The following is an 18,632-nucleotide window of genomic DNA, read 5'->3' on the forward strand; positions in this document are numbered from 1 at the left end:
AAAACCTAGAAAAAAAATATTGTAAATTTAGAACATATATAAAATTTATGATTAATCGTTAGTTAACAAGTCATGTGATTAATTCCATTAAAAAAATGTAATCGCCTGACGGGCCAATTTTTTTTTTAAATATTAAAAATAAGTGCCGTTGAATCGTAATTAATCGCATGATAATTTTACATCTGTTATTAATGTACAATTAAAAAAAAAAGGTTTTCATAAAAAAATTAAATGAAAAATTGTTAAACTATTAGAAATAGTTCACATGAATTTTTTACGTCTATAGTCGTCAATGGCAGTGAATGAGTTAATAACAAACCCATGATAATATCCTGATTATCCCGATGCTTGCCAGATTCAAGTCGCTCGTCCCCTCCAAAACTGTTTGAAAAACAAACAAAACTAAACAAACCGGCTGATTTCTTCCCGTTGTGTTGCTTAAGTGTCGATCTTTACCAGCGCCTTGATGTCCCCTTGATATTTGGGCTTCTATTTAAGGTCCTCAGACATCTAACGGCCTCGGCGCGCCCCTCCCGAGACACCCCGCCCTCTCTGGGGCCCCCACGGGCCCCTAGGCCCCGGCTGTGCTGTGTAACCATCCCGAGTTAACCTTTCCCGAAGGCGCAGGGAAGCCTGGGCATGCGGCGCTCTTTAGCATAATGAGCCGTGTTCATCAAAGCGCCGCCATGTGCTGGATGGGGCTGCACCACAACGTGTGTGTGTGTGCGCACGCATGTTGAGAACCAACCAGTGTTCTAAATTACACACACATACATACACACTTGTGCCGCCCTCGGACCTCATTTGAGGTTGAAATCGTTTATGCGACCAAAGTGTCATCTATAATTAATGACCACTTGTGTGTAATTTAGAGGTATCTCACCTGTGGCCCCTGTCCCACAGCTCAGTGGGCACACACACACGCACGCACGCACGCACGCACGCACGCACGCACGCACACACATTTCACTTCTCCTTCTGAAGCCACTTAACTTGTCCTAAACCAAAAATGGATCAAAGCCCATTCAGTCAGTGTGTTGCGTACACGTCACGCCAGTTCAAGTGGGCTTCCTATTGGTCCTTAAATCACTGTTAGGTACAAATCGAGAGAGGAGAAAATAGAGAGACTCTTGTTTTTTTTTTTTGTTTTTATATATAAAGTGGTGACTTCATATACAAGTCACCTGACTTTTTTTCAAGAAACAAACTATCTTTATATATATATGTGTATATATATATATATATATATATATATATATATATATATATATATATTAGTGTTCTATGGTGGCAGTGAACTCAAATTATTACAATAATCCGTCAGCAATCAATGTCCGTGCGGAAACACGAAATATTGGTTCCGGCATCTTCCGGGTTGCGCAAAATATATATATTTTTTAAATTACTGTACAAAGTATTTTGATGTAAATATCGTCTTTAACGGGGGAAATGCGACTTAAGTCGAAATTCCGGTTACATCGCCAGCGTAGGAACGGATCTTCGCCGTAACTTGACGACTCCCTGTGTTTAAAACAACCATACAACTTAGCCCTAGAATTGTCTGCTAGCTTATTAATAATAATAATAATGCATCGGATTTATAGAGCGCTTTTCTAGACACTCAAAGATGCTTTACAATAGAATGGATACATTATTCTTGCACTCGCGCATTCACACTGTGGTGGCGGTAAGCTACTTAAGTAGCCACAGTTGCCCTGGGGCAGGCTGATGGAAGCATGGCTGCCAGTGTGCGCCTGCAGCCCCTCCGACCACCACCAAACATTCGCACCTTCCATACACCAGTGTGAGTAGCACTGGAGGCGATGTGTGTTAAGTGCCTTGCCGAGGACACGACGACACATGACTTGGGGAGAGCGGGGATCGAACAGCCGACCTTCTGGTTACTGAACGACCGTCTCGACATCTTGAGCCATGGCCGCTTAATGCGAACAAACACTGAAAAAGCCATTTATTGGTTAAAGAGTAGCATCAGATATATATCAATACTGACAGGTGTAAAATATTTATACTCTGTGATCCATGTGTTTATTATACTGCCCCCAGGTAGCCAACCTGTACGCACCAGAAGGAGCAGTACAATGTCTATTGAATTGAAGAATAAAAAATAGATTTTGTTTGAGTTTGTTACTGGATGTTTATGAATTTTTTTTGAAATTGGGGATGGGGGTTGTGTGGGAGGCTGGAACGAATTAATGGCATTTCCATTCATTTCAATGGGGAAAGATGATTTCAAGTACAAATGCTTTGAGCTTTAATTATGGCAACAGTAAAAAAAAAAAATCGGTCTACTTTGAAATCTTTTAATATGATATTGAGCCCATATACTGAATTCCCTAGTAATCACATTCCACGAATTGTCTTTAAAAAGTCTTAAATTTGGCTTCCTGCTTTTAAAAGGAAAGTATATGTTTCTTGTTCCCCAGTGCGGCTCGGGTCGTTTCTCAAACTGCCAAGCGAACCTGCGAGCGCTACAGGCGGCGCAGCACTAAAGCACTACGGCGGCGCAGCGATGCGGCGCGCAAAGAGTTGGTTATGTCAATGCGATATTTATCACCTCTGATCAAGAAGAAATTAGTGCGAGAATAAGGTCGTAGATCACTGTGGGTAAGATTAAGTGTCAGTGGTGGGGAAAATCAATGGAGGCTGTGTTGTGTTAAGTGCGTCCAGTGTAACGTGCACGGAAAGGTGCTTTGGCCTCAGGGCAGCGATGCTCACGCTCAACTTGATCGCTTTTGAAAGCCGTTTTGATGACCAAGCAGCGATAGGATGATCTGAGATTTGAGATTTATGCTTGGATACAGAAAATAAAATGTGTTGATGAGTTATCAGCTCACTATCCTAAAATTTGACATTATGAATTTAAAACAACCACACAAATTTGCTTTCTGCTAGCTTGATGCTAACACCGAATGCAAAATACTATAGACGGGCTAATAAAAACCATCGATAGTTGTGGTGTTACAACCCTTTTATCCGACACAAACTCAAACAAATATTTTCTTCATTTGATTGAATCTACTTTAGAATTTCAGGGATTCTTTTTCAGTATCATCAGATTTTATTCTTCTACAAGTACGTAACATCAAATATTTTCCTGGTTTTGAAACGACAGCAGCAGCGTTGACTTCAACAGCTGATACCGCATGACCAGCCCCAAGCAGCTATCAACATACGCTTTGCATTGATACACTGCAGGTCCAATCACACCGTCCTTGGTTTTGAGGTTTGCGCCTGCATTATTATTTGAGCGCCATTGTTTTTGCCTCTTCATCACTCCCATGGGAAGCATCATTAAGTTTGCATGACGTCCTGTGGAGATGCAGCAGCTTTGAGGGAATGGCTGTTTTATGTTATCTTTGTCTATCTCAAAGTAGGGATGGACGTTTGTGTTATTATTCCCAATTTATTTGTACGATTATTTATTATTGTTCACCGTTTTCCCCTGCTTTTTCGTGGAAAACACACGAATAACCCGGTCTTCTCTCAAAAGTGTCATAGTATGAGCTGACGTGTTCATCCGAAACCGCACTACTTTTGCACTCGCGTTTGTGCCCCTCGAAGAGATGCGCATAATTACCTGGAACTCCAATAAATAGACTCGTGATCATTAGCGTAGCGGGAACAAGCCCGCCGCCATCTTTGTGATGGATCCCGTGTTTGGCGTCAGTCGTCAAGGAACAAATGACAATCCGATCGGGCTGCTAATTATCTAATGAACACGGACGCCGGGTGATTTGTTGCCATGGTGTTAGCTTGTTAGGTTAAGTGGTGCGAATTGCCAGGAGTGGCCCTCCTGTCATACTCTGTCTTTTGCCGGCTGCTTGTGGATCCCCGTGACTAATTTGAGTTCAATAGGTACGGATTTGGGAAAGTAACAAAACATGTGAAACGGGTATGCTCATGTTTTGATTGTATTATTTAACATTTATGTCAACTTAACCAAGCAAATATTTATTATAAAAAAGCTGTAATTATATCAGTTTCATGTTTACATATCTTTATATTTACTTGTTTATAATAAATACATTTAATTATTTAAGGGCGATGATGGGGTAAAAAAATGTTGAATTGTGGGAAAACTCTATAAGTTAGGAATGAGAAAAATAATGGCCCACAAAACATGAATTTTTGGAACATGTTGAAGTTGGAATGGTTTGAATCGGTGAAGAAATGTTGAAGTAGTTGAAGGGCAAAGTATGGTGGAATAAAAAGAAGGTTTTGTTCTAATACTGACTACTGTTTGGAACTGTTCATAATTCCCTCAACACGGACTACGGCCCCAGTTCCAGTCCCAAAGCAAAAATACTGCCATGTCCATGCTTGACTGTAAATATGGTTTCCTTTTGGTGATGAGCAATGTTGCGTTTGCACCAAACATTCCTTTTAGAATTATGGCAAAAAAGTTCAACCTATAAGTGTAATTTTTACTTTGCTTTGAAAAAAAAATATTTTTTTAAATAGAAACTGCGTGTGAATATAGGTCATATTCATAGATTTAAAAACAATTCAAATGTATTTATCTTGAGCTCCCTTATCACAATAAGCTAGCATTTCAACAAGGGTGTGAGGACGTTTATTATTATTTTTTTTAATGTCCACTTTATCTACAGGTTGTAATAGACAGCAGCTCATTTTTCTCTCGCACCTGCCAGCCTTCCGGCTCATTTGCCCCACAAATCACCTACCATCACTTTTGAATACGCTGTCCTGATTTGTTTACGTCCAAACACGCTCAGTCCAATCGCGTACATTCAACTCAGTCCACCGCCTTCCCTCTCTTCCCATCCCTATTGACCGCACGATAAATCAGCCGTGACTCGCTCTACCTTGCGAGTAGACTTAATGAAAGCCCATCTGTAAAGTGGCTAAATGGTCCTGACAAAAGTCCTAATGAGGGAATCAATAATTCAGTGATTGTTCCTCTGCTTATACTAATACATCCCCCTCATCGGAGCCATTCTTTACTGTATTCACTTCTGCGTGTCAGCATTGTTGTTGTTTTTTGTCCTTCAACGCTGGAAGATAAATGGCGTTCTGCTGTTTGTCGTCTCTCGGAAAGATGAAAACTACAGACTATTCCGTATCGATCGGAAGCTCAGAATGTCGAAGCGGTGTTCTGCAGGGCTCGCTGTGTGGACCTCTGTTATTCAAAACTCCATTTTGAGGGCCAAATTGTATTTATGGTTTCCCTCAGAGGGCTATTATGACTGTAAAAAATATATAATTATATCTTTATATCATCTTATTTGATTTGATTATTTGCATGATATGATTGGGTCCCCACCCTCCAGCCCATGACCCGCAACTGGTTTGCAGGTCATTTGGTACGGGGCTGCACAGATATATTTGAGAATAAAAATATGATCATAATTCATACATTTCATATGAAAATATACAATTTGACATCTTACTGTATTGTACCTGAAATGTGGCCGTGGAGCACAACCATTTCCCACGCCTGTCGTATGAGATACAGTAAGAGTGCATAGGCAGATGGTTCGGTCATTGATCGTCAGCCTTAGCAGTGGAAGCCCGGGGGTTCAGCCACCCCGCACCCCTCTGTTAATTGCGAGGCGCACACAGATTCGCCTCCTTCGCCCACTAACGGGCACCGACGGTCCACGCGCTTCATCTCGACATCTTCTCAACCACATTCGTCATCATCATCCCTCAATACGTGATGAACATGCATTCGGTGGAGATGAATAATGTGCAGATCCCAGGAGTATATTTCCTTCCCAGTGTTAAGGAAATCCCTTTTCACAACAGATACGCCTTTACTGATGCTTTGGCTTGTCATAAGATTGATGTCTTGTCTACTCTTTGGTCCCCTTTTGCCCTTCGCTTTCTCTTTTCTCTTTCTCCAGAACAAAGAACAAGCTGTGGTACTTTGAGTTCGGCACTTCGGAGACGTTCTCGGCCACGTGCAAGAAGTTACACGACTTCCTGGAGGTTGAGGTGAGCGCGGCCCATCTCTTTCAGGAGACTTTAGTTTTGCATGACATGACGTGGCACAACTCGAAACTCGTATTTCCATTTGTACTGTAAAAAAAACAAAACAAGGGGTGTCAGGTGATTACAATTTTTAACCGTAATTAATCGCATTACTTCAATAGCTAACTCATGATTAATCGCACATTTTATATCTCTTCTAAATGTACAATAAAATGTACAATAACAATTTGTTTAGCCTCTTGTTCGCATTAAAGTGGATTTTTTTTTGGGACTAATAGAAATATGGCTGCATCTTTTAGTCATTGACACAGTAATTTCATAATAATTCATAAAATTCTGTTAAAATTAAAAAGATATGTACTGTACTGTAAAAAACATGCGATATTGATTTGTGTTGAGGTCATTTTCTGCCACTAGACGGCATACTTGCATTTGTAATGCGTTGATGACAGCTCTGTGCATTTTTCTTTTCATATTAAGAGCTAACCAATCTTTAACATGAAGTAACTTGTGAAATTGAAAAATTATAAAATACAACTTGAACTTAGTCTCCACACATATATGCATTATTATTGCATTTATTGCTGCTAAATTTTGATGTGGACGTGTCTGCTGTGTTGCGACTGGAATTCCCCCAGTACGGTCATTAATTTTATGTTCCAAAAATTTGTAGCGTTAAAGGAACTTTAAATTCACTCAAAATGAACGCACAAATTTTGACACGCCTAAAAAAAACAACTAAAAATAGCAATAAATCAGATGTGCCATCAATGAACCGCGATATAGCATAGAAACACTGTTTAGGTATCAGCTGACCAGCTCGTTTTCCATAAATAGATCAGAATTGTGCTAGCTTCACTCCTCTGAAAATGTGTAAGTGACGAGACCCGGCACATGCTTCCCATTAGACCTGGTTGCCGCACAAAGGTAATTAACCCTACGCAACCCCGCAAAGTGTGATACCAAACGATAATGAAGATACAATTCATCTTTTTTTTTACCACTTTCAAAAGTGCCGTAATAATTAGGACTAAGAAAGTACGGACGCTTGATAAATGACAGGCAAACTCCACACGGGAAGGCCCGAGCCAAGATTAAAACCCTGAATCTCAGAACTGACAAAGACGTGCAAACTCAAATCCATCTATAAAAAAAAAATGACGAACCTTTCTCACAAGTGCGACGGCGTCACCCTGGACCTGAGCTCCGTCTCCCTGGAGGGCATCGCCATCCTGAACATCCCCAGCATGCACGGCGGATCCAACCTGTGGGGCGAGAGCAAAAAGAGGAGGGGTCACCGCAAGGCGGCCAAGAAGGGCCTGGACAGGAGGACGCCTTTGACCGATCCCAAGGAGCTCATGTTTGCAGTTCAAGGTGAGAGCAGACGAAGGGAAATTTTCAACACCAAACTTGGGACCCCTAACTTTTCACGAGTGCATGAATATTTCATGGGTGACAAGGTGAATCACAGTGAGCGGCTTTTGTTTGCGACGCGAAGGTAAAACAGTGTCACTATTTGGAACTGTCACTTGCGTATTAATGGCCTGTGAGGACAGCGGAGGACAGGCTCAGTTAATAGGAGCAGACTCCCCCGACTCCATTTGCGTCAAAAGGCCGGCCGGCAATAGCCAAAAAAGAATGGTACCATGGCTACCTGCTAAGAGGGTAAGAAGACCTAAAATGGCGATGATTTTGCATACACTCTAAAAACAGTTGGGTCAAAAGTAATCCAATTATGGATCAAAAAAGACCGATCCACTATATGGGTCAATTTGACCCAACTTTCTGGATTGTTTTATACAAAATAACCTTTTTTTTTTTTTTACCTAAGTAAAAGAGTTGTTTTACACTAAAAGACCAATTTTTTGACTTAAAGAAGAGGATCGGACAATTTTTGACCCATAGTTGTTTTTTTGACCCGACTGTTTTTAGAGCAGAAATACCCCCCCCCCCCAAAAAATAAAAAAAACTAACATTGGAAGAGGAAACTGACAAGACTTTTTCGCCCAGAATTTTCTGCCTTAACAGGCTTCCATAGAATTACTCATTCAAACAAAAACAAAAAAAAGATGACGTTTGCGACCATCAGAAGGAACCTGCAAGGTTGATTCAGACCCACCAAGCCTCGCCGTCCAAAAAGGTACATTTAGTAGTAAACATACACAAATACATTAGCCAGAGGGGGCGTAGTCGAGCACGACACATGGATCAAACTGTTGGCAGGTTTTAGAGTGTGTGTGTGTATGCGTGCATGCGTTCTTTTGTGTGTGTGCGCCTGTGTGTGTGTAGCTGACCTTTCTGGAGCTGTTAAATCATCCTGCTGGTGACGCCAGGAGACAAGCCCCTCAGGTGGAAGGGAATGGCTGCGGAGTGAATTATTTACAATGGGAGTGAGGGTTTTTTTTACCCCCACTGTGGGTGGGGTGTGTTGTTTGGGGACTGATGCCCCATGACAAGCCCCTTGTGAAGCGCTCATTGGACGACAGATCGCCGCAGAAATCCTCCTCCCGACATTTTGCTGTCGTCGGACTTGACGGGCCTGCTGGTGCCTCGACAGCAGGAGGAAGTTTAGAAAGCTTTTTGGTCTCACTTCAAGTGAAGGACTTAGTAGGGTTTTTTTTTTTAGATTATATTAAAAAATATATTTCACTGTACTTCACTGTCTTCTGTGGCAGCCTGTTTAGGTAGAAATGAATTAGGTCTGAATGTTGCAGAGTTTTAGTTCACAGTGGTCCTGCATTAAACTTCAGCTACATCTTGCACACTTATAGTTAGCATTTCTGTGGCAGCCTATTTAGGCAGAAACCCAAATTTGAGCTGCCCCTGCCTTAGTATTTCTTTGGCAGCCTGTTTAGTCAGCAAATTGTTAGGTCTGGGTCTGATTAAAACTGCTTTATTTTTTTAACATATTTTTTTTATTTATATAAAACTGCTTAGTTGTTTTAGTTCACAATGGCCCTAACAGCTAACTTCAGCTACCTCTGACAATGTTCTTTTGTAATTTAGTATTTTTATGGCAGCTCATTTAGGCAACAACCCAAACTTGAGATAGTATTTATGTGGCACCCTATTTAAACGGTATCTAGTTAGGTCTGAATTAACTGCTGATTGGTGCCAAGTTCTAATTCACAGTAGTCTTGTACCCAAAATGTGCTACATCTGCCGTAGTATTTCTATGGCAGCCCGTTTAGCCAGCAAAGTCATTCTGGCCGATCAACCTGCTGGTTTCTACCCAGTTTTTGTTCATCATGATACCATATAAAACACCAGGTTCTCCTCTAAATATTTTTTGCATTTCTATGGCAGCCCGTTTAGGCAACAACCCAAATTTGATCTGCATCGGTCATAGTAGTTCTATGGCACCCCATTTAGTCGGCATCTAGTTAGATCTGAATGAACTGCTTTTGCTGCCAAGTTTTAATTTGCAGTGGTCCCGCACCAAACATCCTCATTACCTCTGTCATAGTATTTCTATGGCAGCCCGTTTAGGCAGCAAACTATGACTTCATCTGTTCCCCTGGCAGAATGTCTCTTTTCCCACACTGCTATCCTGAATCTTTATTGCCTGAGGCTAGAAAAAGGATCCCTGCCCATGGTGTCACAGTGCACGTCACCTGTGTGAAAGCGTTTGCACTCGGGTGAGAAAACGGGGGAGGGGGGAGGCCCCATGTCATCCGTGTATGTACACACAGTGTGACCCTGAAAAGCAGCTCACTCACAGCCCCCGATAGAGAGCGACGCCTGTCCATCACCATGGTGACGGGTTCGACAACAACAACAGCAGCCACGGTAAAGCAGACGCGACAGGTTCGGAGCAGCCAGTCCGCACCCTCGCACGCATGCAGCGAGCCTTAAAAAAGAGAAAGCATGGCTTTCAATTAATGTGAACGCGCTCCCGACCGGGACGGCAGCGGCTCCTTAATTTGAGGAGGGAAGCGTCGGAGGCTGAAGCAGATGGGGCCCCGCGTGACATCCAGCCTCCAACAGGGCCAAAATCAATACACATCAGTGCAAATTAATAATGATATGATCACAAGATTGCCTGGCATTGCCGGTGCAATCTAATTAATTGACACGCTGCTGTTTTTAACTCACCGTTTACGTGTCTCAGATGCAGATGTACGAGTGAGGAAAGAGCGTGGCGTCTTTTGTTCTTTTACACCGACTTTCTTCAATATATTCTTTACTTATAACACGACTGAGGGTTTGTGTGGAACTTGGGTCTGAATTAGTCTGCTGGTTTTTCCTTATGTTCCTGCGCCAAACTTCCACTTCCTCCCTAAATATTTTATTTCGTATTTCTATGGCAGCCCATTTAGGCAGGAAGCTAGTTGGATTTGAATGAATCTTATGCTTTCTATTGATGGTCACACACCTACGGAAGAGGATTAGGGCCAGTGAAGAGAGGGGGAAAAAAAAGTTTGGCAGGATTCTCACTTTATTCTCTTTTTAAAAAATATTTTTTTTATTTGAACAAATGTTCTCTTTTTTTTCATAACACAAAAAACAAACGTCCCAAACATAACCAACAAATCCCGAGAAACCAAAAAAACACACACATAAAAAAAAAACAATCTGACAGACAAGCTAAACCAAGGTCTATGTCAACAAAACAAATATAATTCTGTCACAGACATGAACAAAAAAACTCAAAACATACGGTACTTGTTAGAAACTTACATATTCACATAACCTACAGATATATACACGTACACGTATCCGACGCCACACTCACACATTTCCACACAAACACAATATATTACTGGTGCTTCTTTCAACATACAGTTGTTATGGAAGAAAGAGGAAAAAAAGAACAAACATTCAGAAGACCAAAAAAATAAAATAAATAAAGAAGACAATCATTTATGGATATGGTAAATAAATAATCTCTAATACATTAGTTTAACTCAATAATACTAGCTAATTATTCTCAGAATTCTAAGACTAACAGTAGCACTAATAAAGTCATAATTCTGAGATTATAGTCAGAATTTTGAGAATAAAATTGTGCCAAACTTTTATTTTCTCTTTACTGGCCCATTGCAGCCCGTTTAGCCAGCAAACTAGTTGGATCTGAATAGTTCCTTTGTGTGTTTCTTTCAGACCTGTCCGATCAGCTGTTAGAGGTGGTCGGGCTGGAGGGAGCCATGGAGATGGGTCAGATCTACACGGGTCTGAAGAGCGCCGGAAGACGCCTGGCGCAGTGCTCCTCCGTCACCATCAGGTTAGGGCTAATAATGAAAAGATACAAATTCAAAAATGGAATTCCTTTCTGCATTGACTGATTGCTGCCGATTTACTTAACAAAGGTTCCACACGAGACACGCTTTATTAATAACTTCTAACTCTTGAATTGATAGCTTTGAATCCTCTGTTGCAGAACCAGCAAATCACTTCCCATGCAGATTGATGGTGAACCTTGGATGCAGACTCCATGCACTGTAAGTTTTTGAACGTATCTTTTGTCTATGCAAAAACCTTCGCCAAGGCCAATTTAAACAATGACGAAAAAACACAGACAGACATTTTCCCGGTTCGTGGAAGCCAGTGTAAGACAACATGGATGGAATGTACCAATGGATTCTGAAGTGGAGCATACCATTCACATCTTGACTCAAACACGAAATTGAAGCGCTACACCATTTTAACATGTTTGTATGTTTATCCAAAGGAAAGAAGTGAGGGTTTGTTTTTTTCTTTGCTGATAAAAAACTTTTTATTATGTCCTACAGTACCAAAAGAATGTATCTAAATGTGTTCATGTTTAAAAAAAATATATCTTTTTTTTTTTTACAAAAAAAATAATATATCACGTTTGGAGATATAATAGTGAATACAACATGCAACAACAATTTTTGTCATGTGTTTCAATAACACAAAAGCACTCTACAGCATTGTACTTTATTTGAAAAATAAATAAAAGAATGTGTAACGGTAATGTTCTTCCTGGTGTGCCACCACTATATAATACATACAAAAAATGCTTAACATACAGAAGAAAACCATGAAACAAAAGCTGCATTTTATGCAGAGGATAAAGAATATCTTCCAAGTGTATGATTTGGCTGCATGTTTTGCTACTTTTTGTTTTCTAATATAAGTTGTTGAAAGGTTAATAATATACGGCAACATCAATGCTAGTTTCATTAGCCCAACTATAGCATTTTGCATTATATGATAGCATTAAGCTAGCGAACGTTTGGAAGACAAAGTTAAGTTATTTTGGTTATGTACAGAAAGTAAACTTCAACTGGGAGTAGCAATAAATAGTTTAAAGTGAACACCTGCCCTCTTTTTCTTTATCTGTCAAACTGCTGCTTGTTAGCAAGATGGCTGCCACCATCTCGTGCTGGAAGCTTAAAATTTTGTAGACATACAAGAAAGGCTTGTATGTTGTAATCTGGGTCATTTGCAAGTTCTAAGCTGCCTTGTGGAGTGCCTTAAGGCTGGCCTGTCCAACCTCTTGTGGTTGAAAACCGCGGCAAGCCATCGCTTGCTAAAACTTTTGCTTTTGAACTTGTGAAAAGTACATTGAAGTAAATTATATTTGGGTGATGACTAATCTGTGCTATGCATGTAGTAAAAGTGAAAGAATAATTAGCCTCCATTAGTGCAATCACACGTGAAAAGAGCGTAACATCTCGCAACCTGTTCATCAAAGCGAAAGCGAAACATGTCAGACATCGCTCAGAAATGCAAATGCGCTGACAGACACTCGTCAATATGTTTATTCATGCGGCGGCATTTGCATACTTGTTGTTAATAATTAGCGGGTTAACATCCCATTTGGACTGTGATGTTTTCTGCCAGCGTTTAAACAACACACGCCGCGCGAAGAAGAAGAAGAAGAAGAAGCCGGTGAGGAAAATGTTACGGCGCTGAAGAGCCCTCGCGGGCCGCTCGTTTGGTCACGCTGCGCCTCGCCGGGCGCCGTGTATGGAAATGTGTGCCGCGCTTCAGCGTGAGAGGGCCGTCGTAACATAATTGAAGACAAAACAAGCTCAAAGAAGGCGACGTGTTTCATTGTGAAAAAGTGCAAGCCCTTTTCAGGGAGAAAACACTTGTGCTGTGTGGAGACAGATGTGAACAAATTACATTTCATCATGGACAGCTGCGGGAAAAATGTCTGATCTTCGTATAAGTCGCAACATTTCTTGACAATAATGTTATTTGTCACATCACGAGTCTAAACTTGACATTCTGATTAATATTACATTTATATATGAAGCAAAATCAAGTCATTTTTTATCCATCTCAGGGGGCGGCCATTTTGCCACTTGCTGTCGACTGAAGATGACATCACAGTCAGGCAACTCAGGACTCAGGCAACGACCAATCACAGCCCACTTGTTTTCTGAAGCTGAGCTGTGATTGGTTGTTACCTGAGACCTGAGCAACTGTGATGTCTTTTTCACAAAATGGCTGTCTTCTAATACTGATAAAAAAGGCTGGAGTTCTTGCTTAACTCATATTCCACTAACGCAATATTAACCAGAATACCGTATTTAGACTAGTGAGGCTGCATAGAAAATATTATTGTCAAGAAATAAATTTAAACTTAAACTCATAACACAAACTATTGGCAATGAATCCCCATTTATCGCTAGGATACATTACAGAGCTACCAGTGCATGATAGGTGAAAATATGTTATATAAGGGAGGCCATAGAAATGTTTTTTTTATATTCAGTATATAGTTTGACCCCTCCCACTTCCTTTAAACACAATGGAATGTATTAACACTTTTTTTTTGCTCATAAGCATATGTTTGCGAATGTTGATTTCTTGTTATGGTTCGTCAGGCTACGTTCAAGGTCGCAAACATTCGCCAGACGCTCTTCAACAGTTTTCAGTTTTTCATGTCAGGAAAAAAAGTTCAAATCGGTTTTTTTTTGTCACAAGGAAATTTTAAACATGCCAACACCAGCTAAATGTTTTTGACCTTGAATGAACTCTGTCAAGAAATCAACATTCTCTATCTTCGCAAACGTAGTTTAGTGCGATACAAGCTTTAAACACCTTTTCAGATTAGCAACTTATTTGTTTTTTGTCTTTGACAGTAGACATCATTGTTTAAAAAAAAAAAAAAAAATTAAATACAGGAGCATGTCTTAGAAAGTTAAATGAATACTTTAACAAATAAATAGCTCCCTAAAGTTAGATTTTTTTTCTGTAAATAAGTTTCAAAATGTCAATATGTTAGCCTTTCAATTATTGTTACTTTTAAAAGCAAGCAAAGAGTGCAGGAATTTCCCAGCATTTTGGCTCTAAAGCAGTGTAAAAATAACCCAATTAAAAAAAAAAAATCGTATCGGACGTCCTAATTAAAAAAAAGGCAGATGCTGATATGCTTCATAATCGATCCAGCCAATAATCATTATATCCCTAGTCCTTTGTCACTCACTCAATAACAAGAAATGGCAGACAGGAGGAAACAGTCAGAAGACACTTGCTTCTACAGTTCTCCAAATAAGATGCAATTCTCAATTCGAACTTGCCTGTATAACGTAAAAGTCTGTGAAAATTGATTCGTTAAAAAATTGGCTAATCAGCAGATCCACAACTTTGTCATAACGGGGGAAAACTGTACTGGGCGAATAACTCCCTTAACGTCTGCCCGGTTCCTCTTCTTGCCAGATCGAGATCATCCACAAGAACCAGGCCCCCATGCTGATGGGCCCTCAGCAGAGTCGAAGCTTTCTCTCCTCGCTGGTGAGGAGAAGGCGAGCCGAGAGCAATGACTGATCCCTTAAAATGCTTCACAGGTCCTCGAAGTCCTCGTCAGAAGCGGCAAATCTTTTCGCACGGGCCGATCACCCGACTCTCTTGGACCCGTTAGGAGATGCGTGGGGCTCGCGTGCTTGCCTGCTTGATAGCTCAGCGTGTCGTAGCAAAGTGTAGGTTCTGCTAGGTGGGTCTCGGGGCGCCTTTTTTTTTTTTTTTTATGAATTATTACTGCTGGGCTATGGTGGAGGAATGTGTTTTGTCACGAGGCCTCTGCACATCACAGTTGTACCTTAACTTGCCAGTTTTTCAAGTTACGAGCCATCGCTTGGTCGGTATTTTTATGCTTTGTGTTGTGAGCCATAATTTGACTTACAAGCGAGATTTTGGACTGTTCTTTCCAGACCCATAGAATATTGTATTCTGTGGTAATATAAGCACTGAATCTACAAAAAAAAAAAAAAAGATTCAATTGGCAAAATGTAGTAAGTAAATTCAGTTAGGAGCCAGCCACTGAACAGTTGAAACTCCTAAGTCAAGGTAATGCCGCATTAAATCACTGCCATAAATTAAAAAAAAAAAAAAAGATAATTAAAAAATTTGGGCCGTCAGGCGATTAAAGTTTTTAATCGTAATTAATCGCATAGTTAACTCACGATTAATTACAAATTTCATATCTGTTCTACATGTACAATTAAAAAAATCTAAGATTTCATACTCTTGTTAACAAAAGTGAAAAAAAATGTAAACTAATAGAAATAGTTCAAATTAATTGAAGACATTTATAGCCGTCAATGGCAGTGAATGAGTTAATTAATTTACAGTATATAGCTATTATTCTTTATTATTAATTTTTGTGCGCCTGTAATGTGATTTTTCTCTGCATTTGATGGTCACCTCGCTTGCGTTACCTTTTCATGTCCGTGGCTCACTCCTGCCAGTCGTCATTGATTGTTGAGAAGAAAGAAAAAAAAATACACGCATGCCACTTCTTTTACAGGAACGGATGGCTGAGTTTTAACCAGGTTCTCGAGTATTTTTTGAGTGGATAAAGCAGCCCAAATGACTTTCCCATGCAGATGTTCCGTTAAGAAGGTAACATGTCTTAACTGATTTTTGCTCAGTTCATCCATGCAAAACACACGCCCACACACACACACCCACACAAATGAGTATTAAACTGGGTTGTAAGTAACAGTACACCAAATAAGACGGCTTGCTACATACCTCGGCTTTAGGGTGATAGTTCAGTTATGGGCTACAGTAAGGGAACCAACTGTGAAAGTGCTTTTTCTTGTGTATAAATAAGATCACAATATATGACATTTGAAATGAAACATACCAAAAATAATGCTAGCGGTAAATATTCCAATAAATGAAAAAAGTATACCATTAAAAAAAAAAATACTGTAAATTAAATGTAAAATCATGTATGCAGAAAACAGATATAAAGTATTTATTAATTTATAGCAACCGAAATGTTTTCTTTATAGCAAAGGGTCACCTTTTTTTTTGTCTTTATAGGATGTAAACTAATGTAAACAATTAAATGAAATAGTATTTATTCATATAAAACCGCTTAGGAAAATGCAATTTTATCTTATTTTAACATTAAAATTTCACCAGTAATGTGTAATACAGTAAAAAATTATTCATCAAATAAATATTTATACATACATTAAAACAAATGTATTTATTTATTTTATTGCCAGTTGAGTTATTTTTTTCGAGAAAGTGCCACACCAATATTTTTTATTCTTTCTAGGAAACAAAGAATGCAGACAAGTTTCACAGTGACAGCGTTTAATCAAACACCGTACGTACGTACCTACAAAATTATGAATTATATACACCTACGATTTAAGAATGAATTGAAAACAAAACAAAACGGGGATAGTCAGTGTAATTACCATTTACTCGCGGACACGAGCTGCTAACCAAAACAGCAGCACCTAGCAAGGCATGTAATCAGTCCCTCGGATGAATCAAGCTGCAGTTGTGTGTTATGTTTATGTTTCGGGAGAGCTTGCGATTCGCATAAATTGCAATATTCCGCTAACATTGTTGAATATTGTTCAAAAGAGTGTGCTCCAGTTAAGGCCTCGCACCTTATAGACACCCGCAAATGAAGAAATAAATACCCCCCTGTGACTTAATTGCGGAAATCAATTATTATGTCACGCGATGTGTCCACATCTGCATTTGGGGACGATGGTCACAGCGTGAGCAGCATGGCTGATAAATGTCGTCATTGCACTCCTGCATGGTTTTTACGCTCTTTAAAATGTGAGAAACGAGTCTTTGGTTTGTATTTTGAACATGTTCTTCTTCACTCTGGAAAATACTGCCACCTGTTGTTTCTCCCTAAAGGGGAGAAAAAAAAATGCCTGTTGATGTCAATTAAGATGAAGAAGATACTGTAATTAAATTGTCAAAATTGGAAGAAGAAAAAAAAGTTTGCCATGATTTCTGCTGTTTGTTCATCTTATGTTGTTTCTAACCTTTATTATTTCAGGCACTCACTTTTTTTGCCACGCAATAACTTCCGGATAATATTTTCGATTGACACCATTCAAATTTGCCTCAACTTACAGTATTAAATATCAACTTTTCCCTATTCATTTTCAAAGGGACTGACATTGAACTCTTTCTAAGTCACACTTGCCACGCCCACTTCCATACATACAACTGTTCATCATGTTTTCGTTCCCAGTAATCAGCAAGACACCCTTCAGTACCATTTCACAACGAGGACAGCAAGTCCTCTGCGGATCAGTGAGTACAGTGGCGGGTCTTGACCAGTAAACAGGAGGCAAGGGTTTGATTCCCACCTTAGACAAATTGCAATTCAAGTTTTTGTTTGAAATCATTTATCATTTAACTACAATTAATAATTTGCATTCAGCGTTCAGCAGAATAAATGTTGGCTACTTCCGTCAAAATATTAGAAACAGTTCTCAGTAATGTGCAACACTTAAATAGTTTTCCCTCCATGTTGTCCGACGTGCCGCTGTGGCTGTTGAGCGTGTCGGTGTCAGGTGGCGAGTGCGGTGACCCTTCGTGTTGCATCTGCATCACCCGCCCCCGCTCACGTAAACCCACCTGGATCCAAGATGGCAGCATCAGACTATTTCCGATGTGTCCGCCTTTCAGGTGGAGTGTTAGATGTAAAGATGGGATCCGGCCTTCAGTCTTTGTGAACGCTACACGCTTGCAAACTTGAATTCAGTTAGGTCAGAAGCCTTTTTTTTTTTTAGAATGCCGCATGATTCATTCTTTTGTAATAACATCCCCCTTGAATGTTGGCATTGCTGCCTTGGAATATGACGGGTACATCAGCAAGGAAGTCTATTCTTTTATTCCATTTGTGCTGTGTTCAAAAGCTGGGACATTAAAGAAAAAAAGTTGAATGGGGGGAAAAAAAGCCTTATTATCAAGATAAACTAATATTTAAGCTAATAACTAGCCTCACTACTACTACTGCTTGTTTTTGCCTGACATTTTTCCTTGTTTCATCCACGATATTGTCGCGTACGACAGCTGAAATTGATTCTCATGCCTCACAGGTCGTGTTTAACTCATTCACTCCCAGCCATTTTCACTGAAGCAGCCCCCTTCGCTTCTGGCTGTTTTACCGGATTTTGACTGATTTTGCAAGGTCCACAAAATATTGTGTTCTGTTTTGCTATAAAAACATCAAGACTACCAAAATAAAGATTAGAGTCTCTTCTTTCATCAGGAAAAAAAATGATATTTCTATCTGTTTTCGTTTTGTAGCAATTAGCATCAATATAGCTAAGTTTCATCATTATTCACAAATCTGTTTAAAACAGTGGGTAAATAAACTTTTTTTCAACATGGCCCCTGGTTGATCTCTTATACTCTGCTGCCACGTGCCGGCCGCTTTTGTAATAACTACCATTGCTTCAATC

At 39.9% G+C, this 18,632-nt stretch overlaps 1 protein-coding gene across 3 annotated transcripts in view; it reads left to right on the top strand.

The window, feature by feature from the left end:
* Positions 1–18,330, top strand: part of dgkb (diacylglycerol kinase, beta) — a 53,970-nt gene extending 35,640 nt beyond the window's left edge. For all 3 annotated transcript variants that reach the window (XM_086078319.1, XM_086078320.1, XM_086078321.1), the window contains 5 exons: positions 5,889–5,979; positions 7,155–7,350; positions 11,080–11,200; positions 11,357–11,417; positions 14,614–18,330. In XM_086078319.1, coding sequence (XP_085934445.1) covers positions 5,889–5,979; positions 7,155–7,350; positions 11,080–11,200; positions 11,357–11,417; positions 14,614–14,721 — 577 coding nt within the window. In that variant the 3' untranslated portion in view covers positions 14,722–18,330. The remainder of the gene's footprint in view (positions 1–5,888; positions 5,980–7,154; positions 7,351–11,079; positions 11,201–11,356; positions 11,418–14,613) is intronic.
* Positions 18,331–18,632: the final 302 nt, after the last annotated feature.

This window comes from Leptonotus elevatus, chromosome 6 (assembly GCF_054856555.1).
Source record: "Leptonotus elevatus isolate MCC_2025b chromosome 6, RoL_Lele_1.0, whole genome shotgun sequence".
Classification (NCBI taxonomy): Eukaryota; Metazoa; Chordata; class Actinopteri; order Syngnathiformes; family Syngnathidae; genus Leptonotus; species Leptonotus elevatus.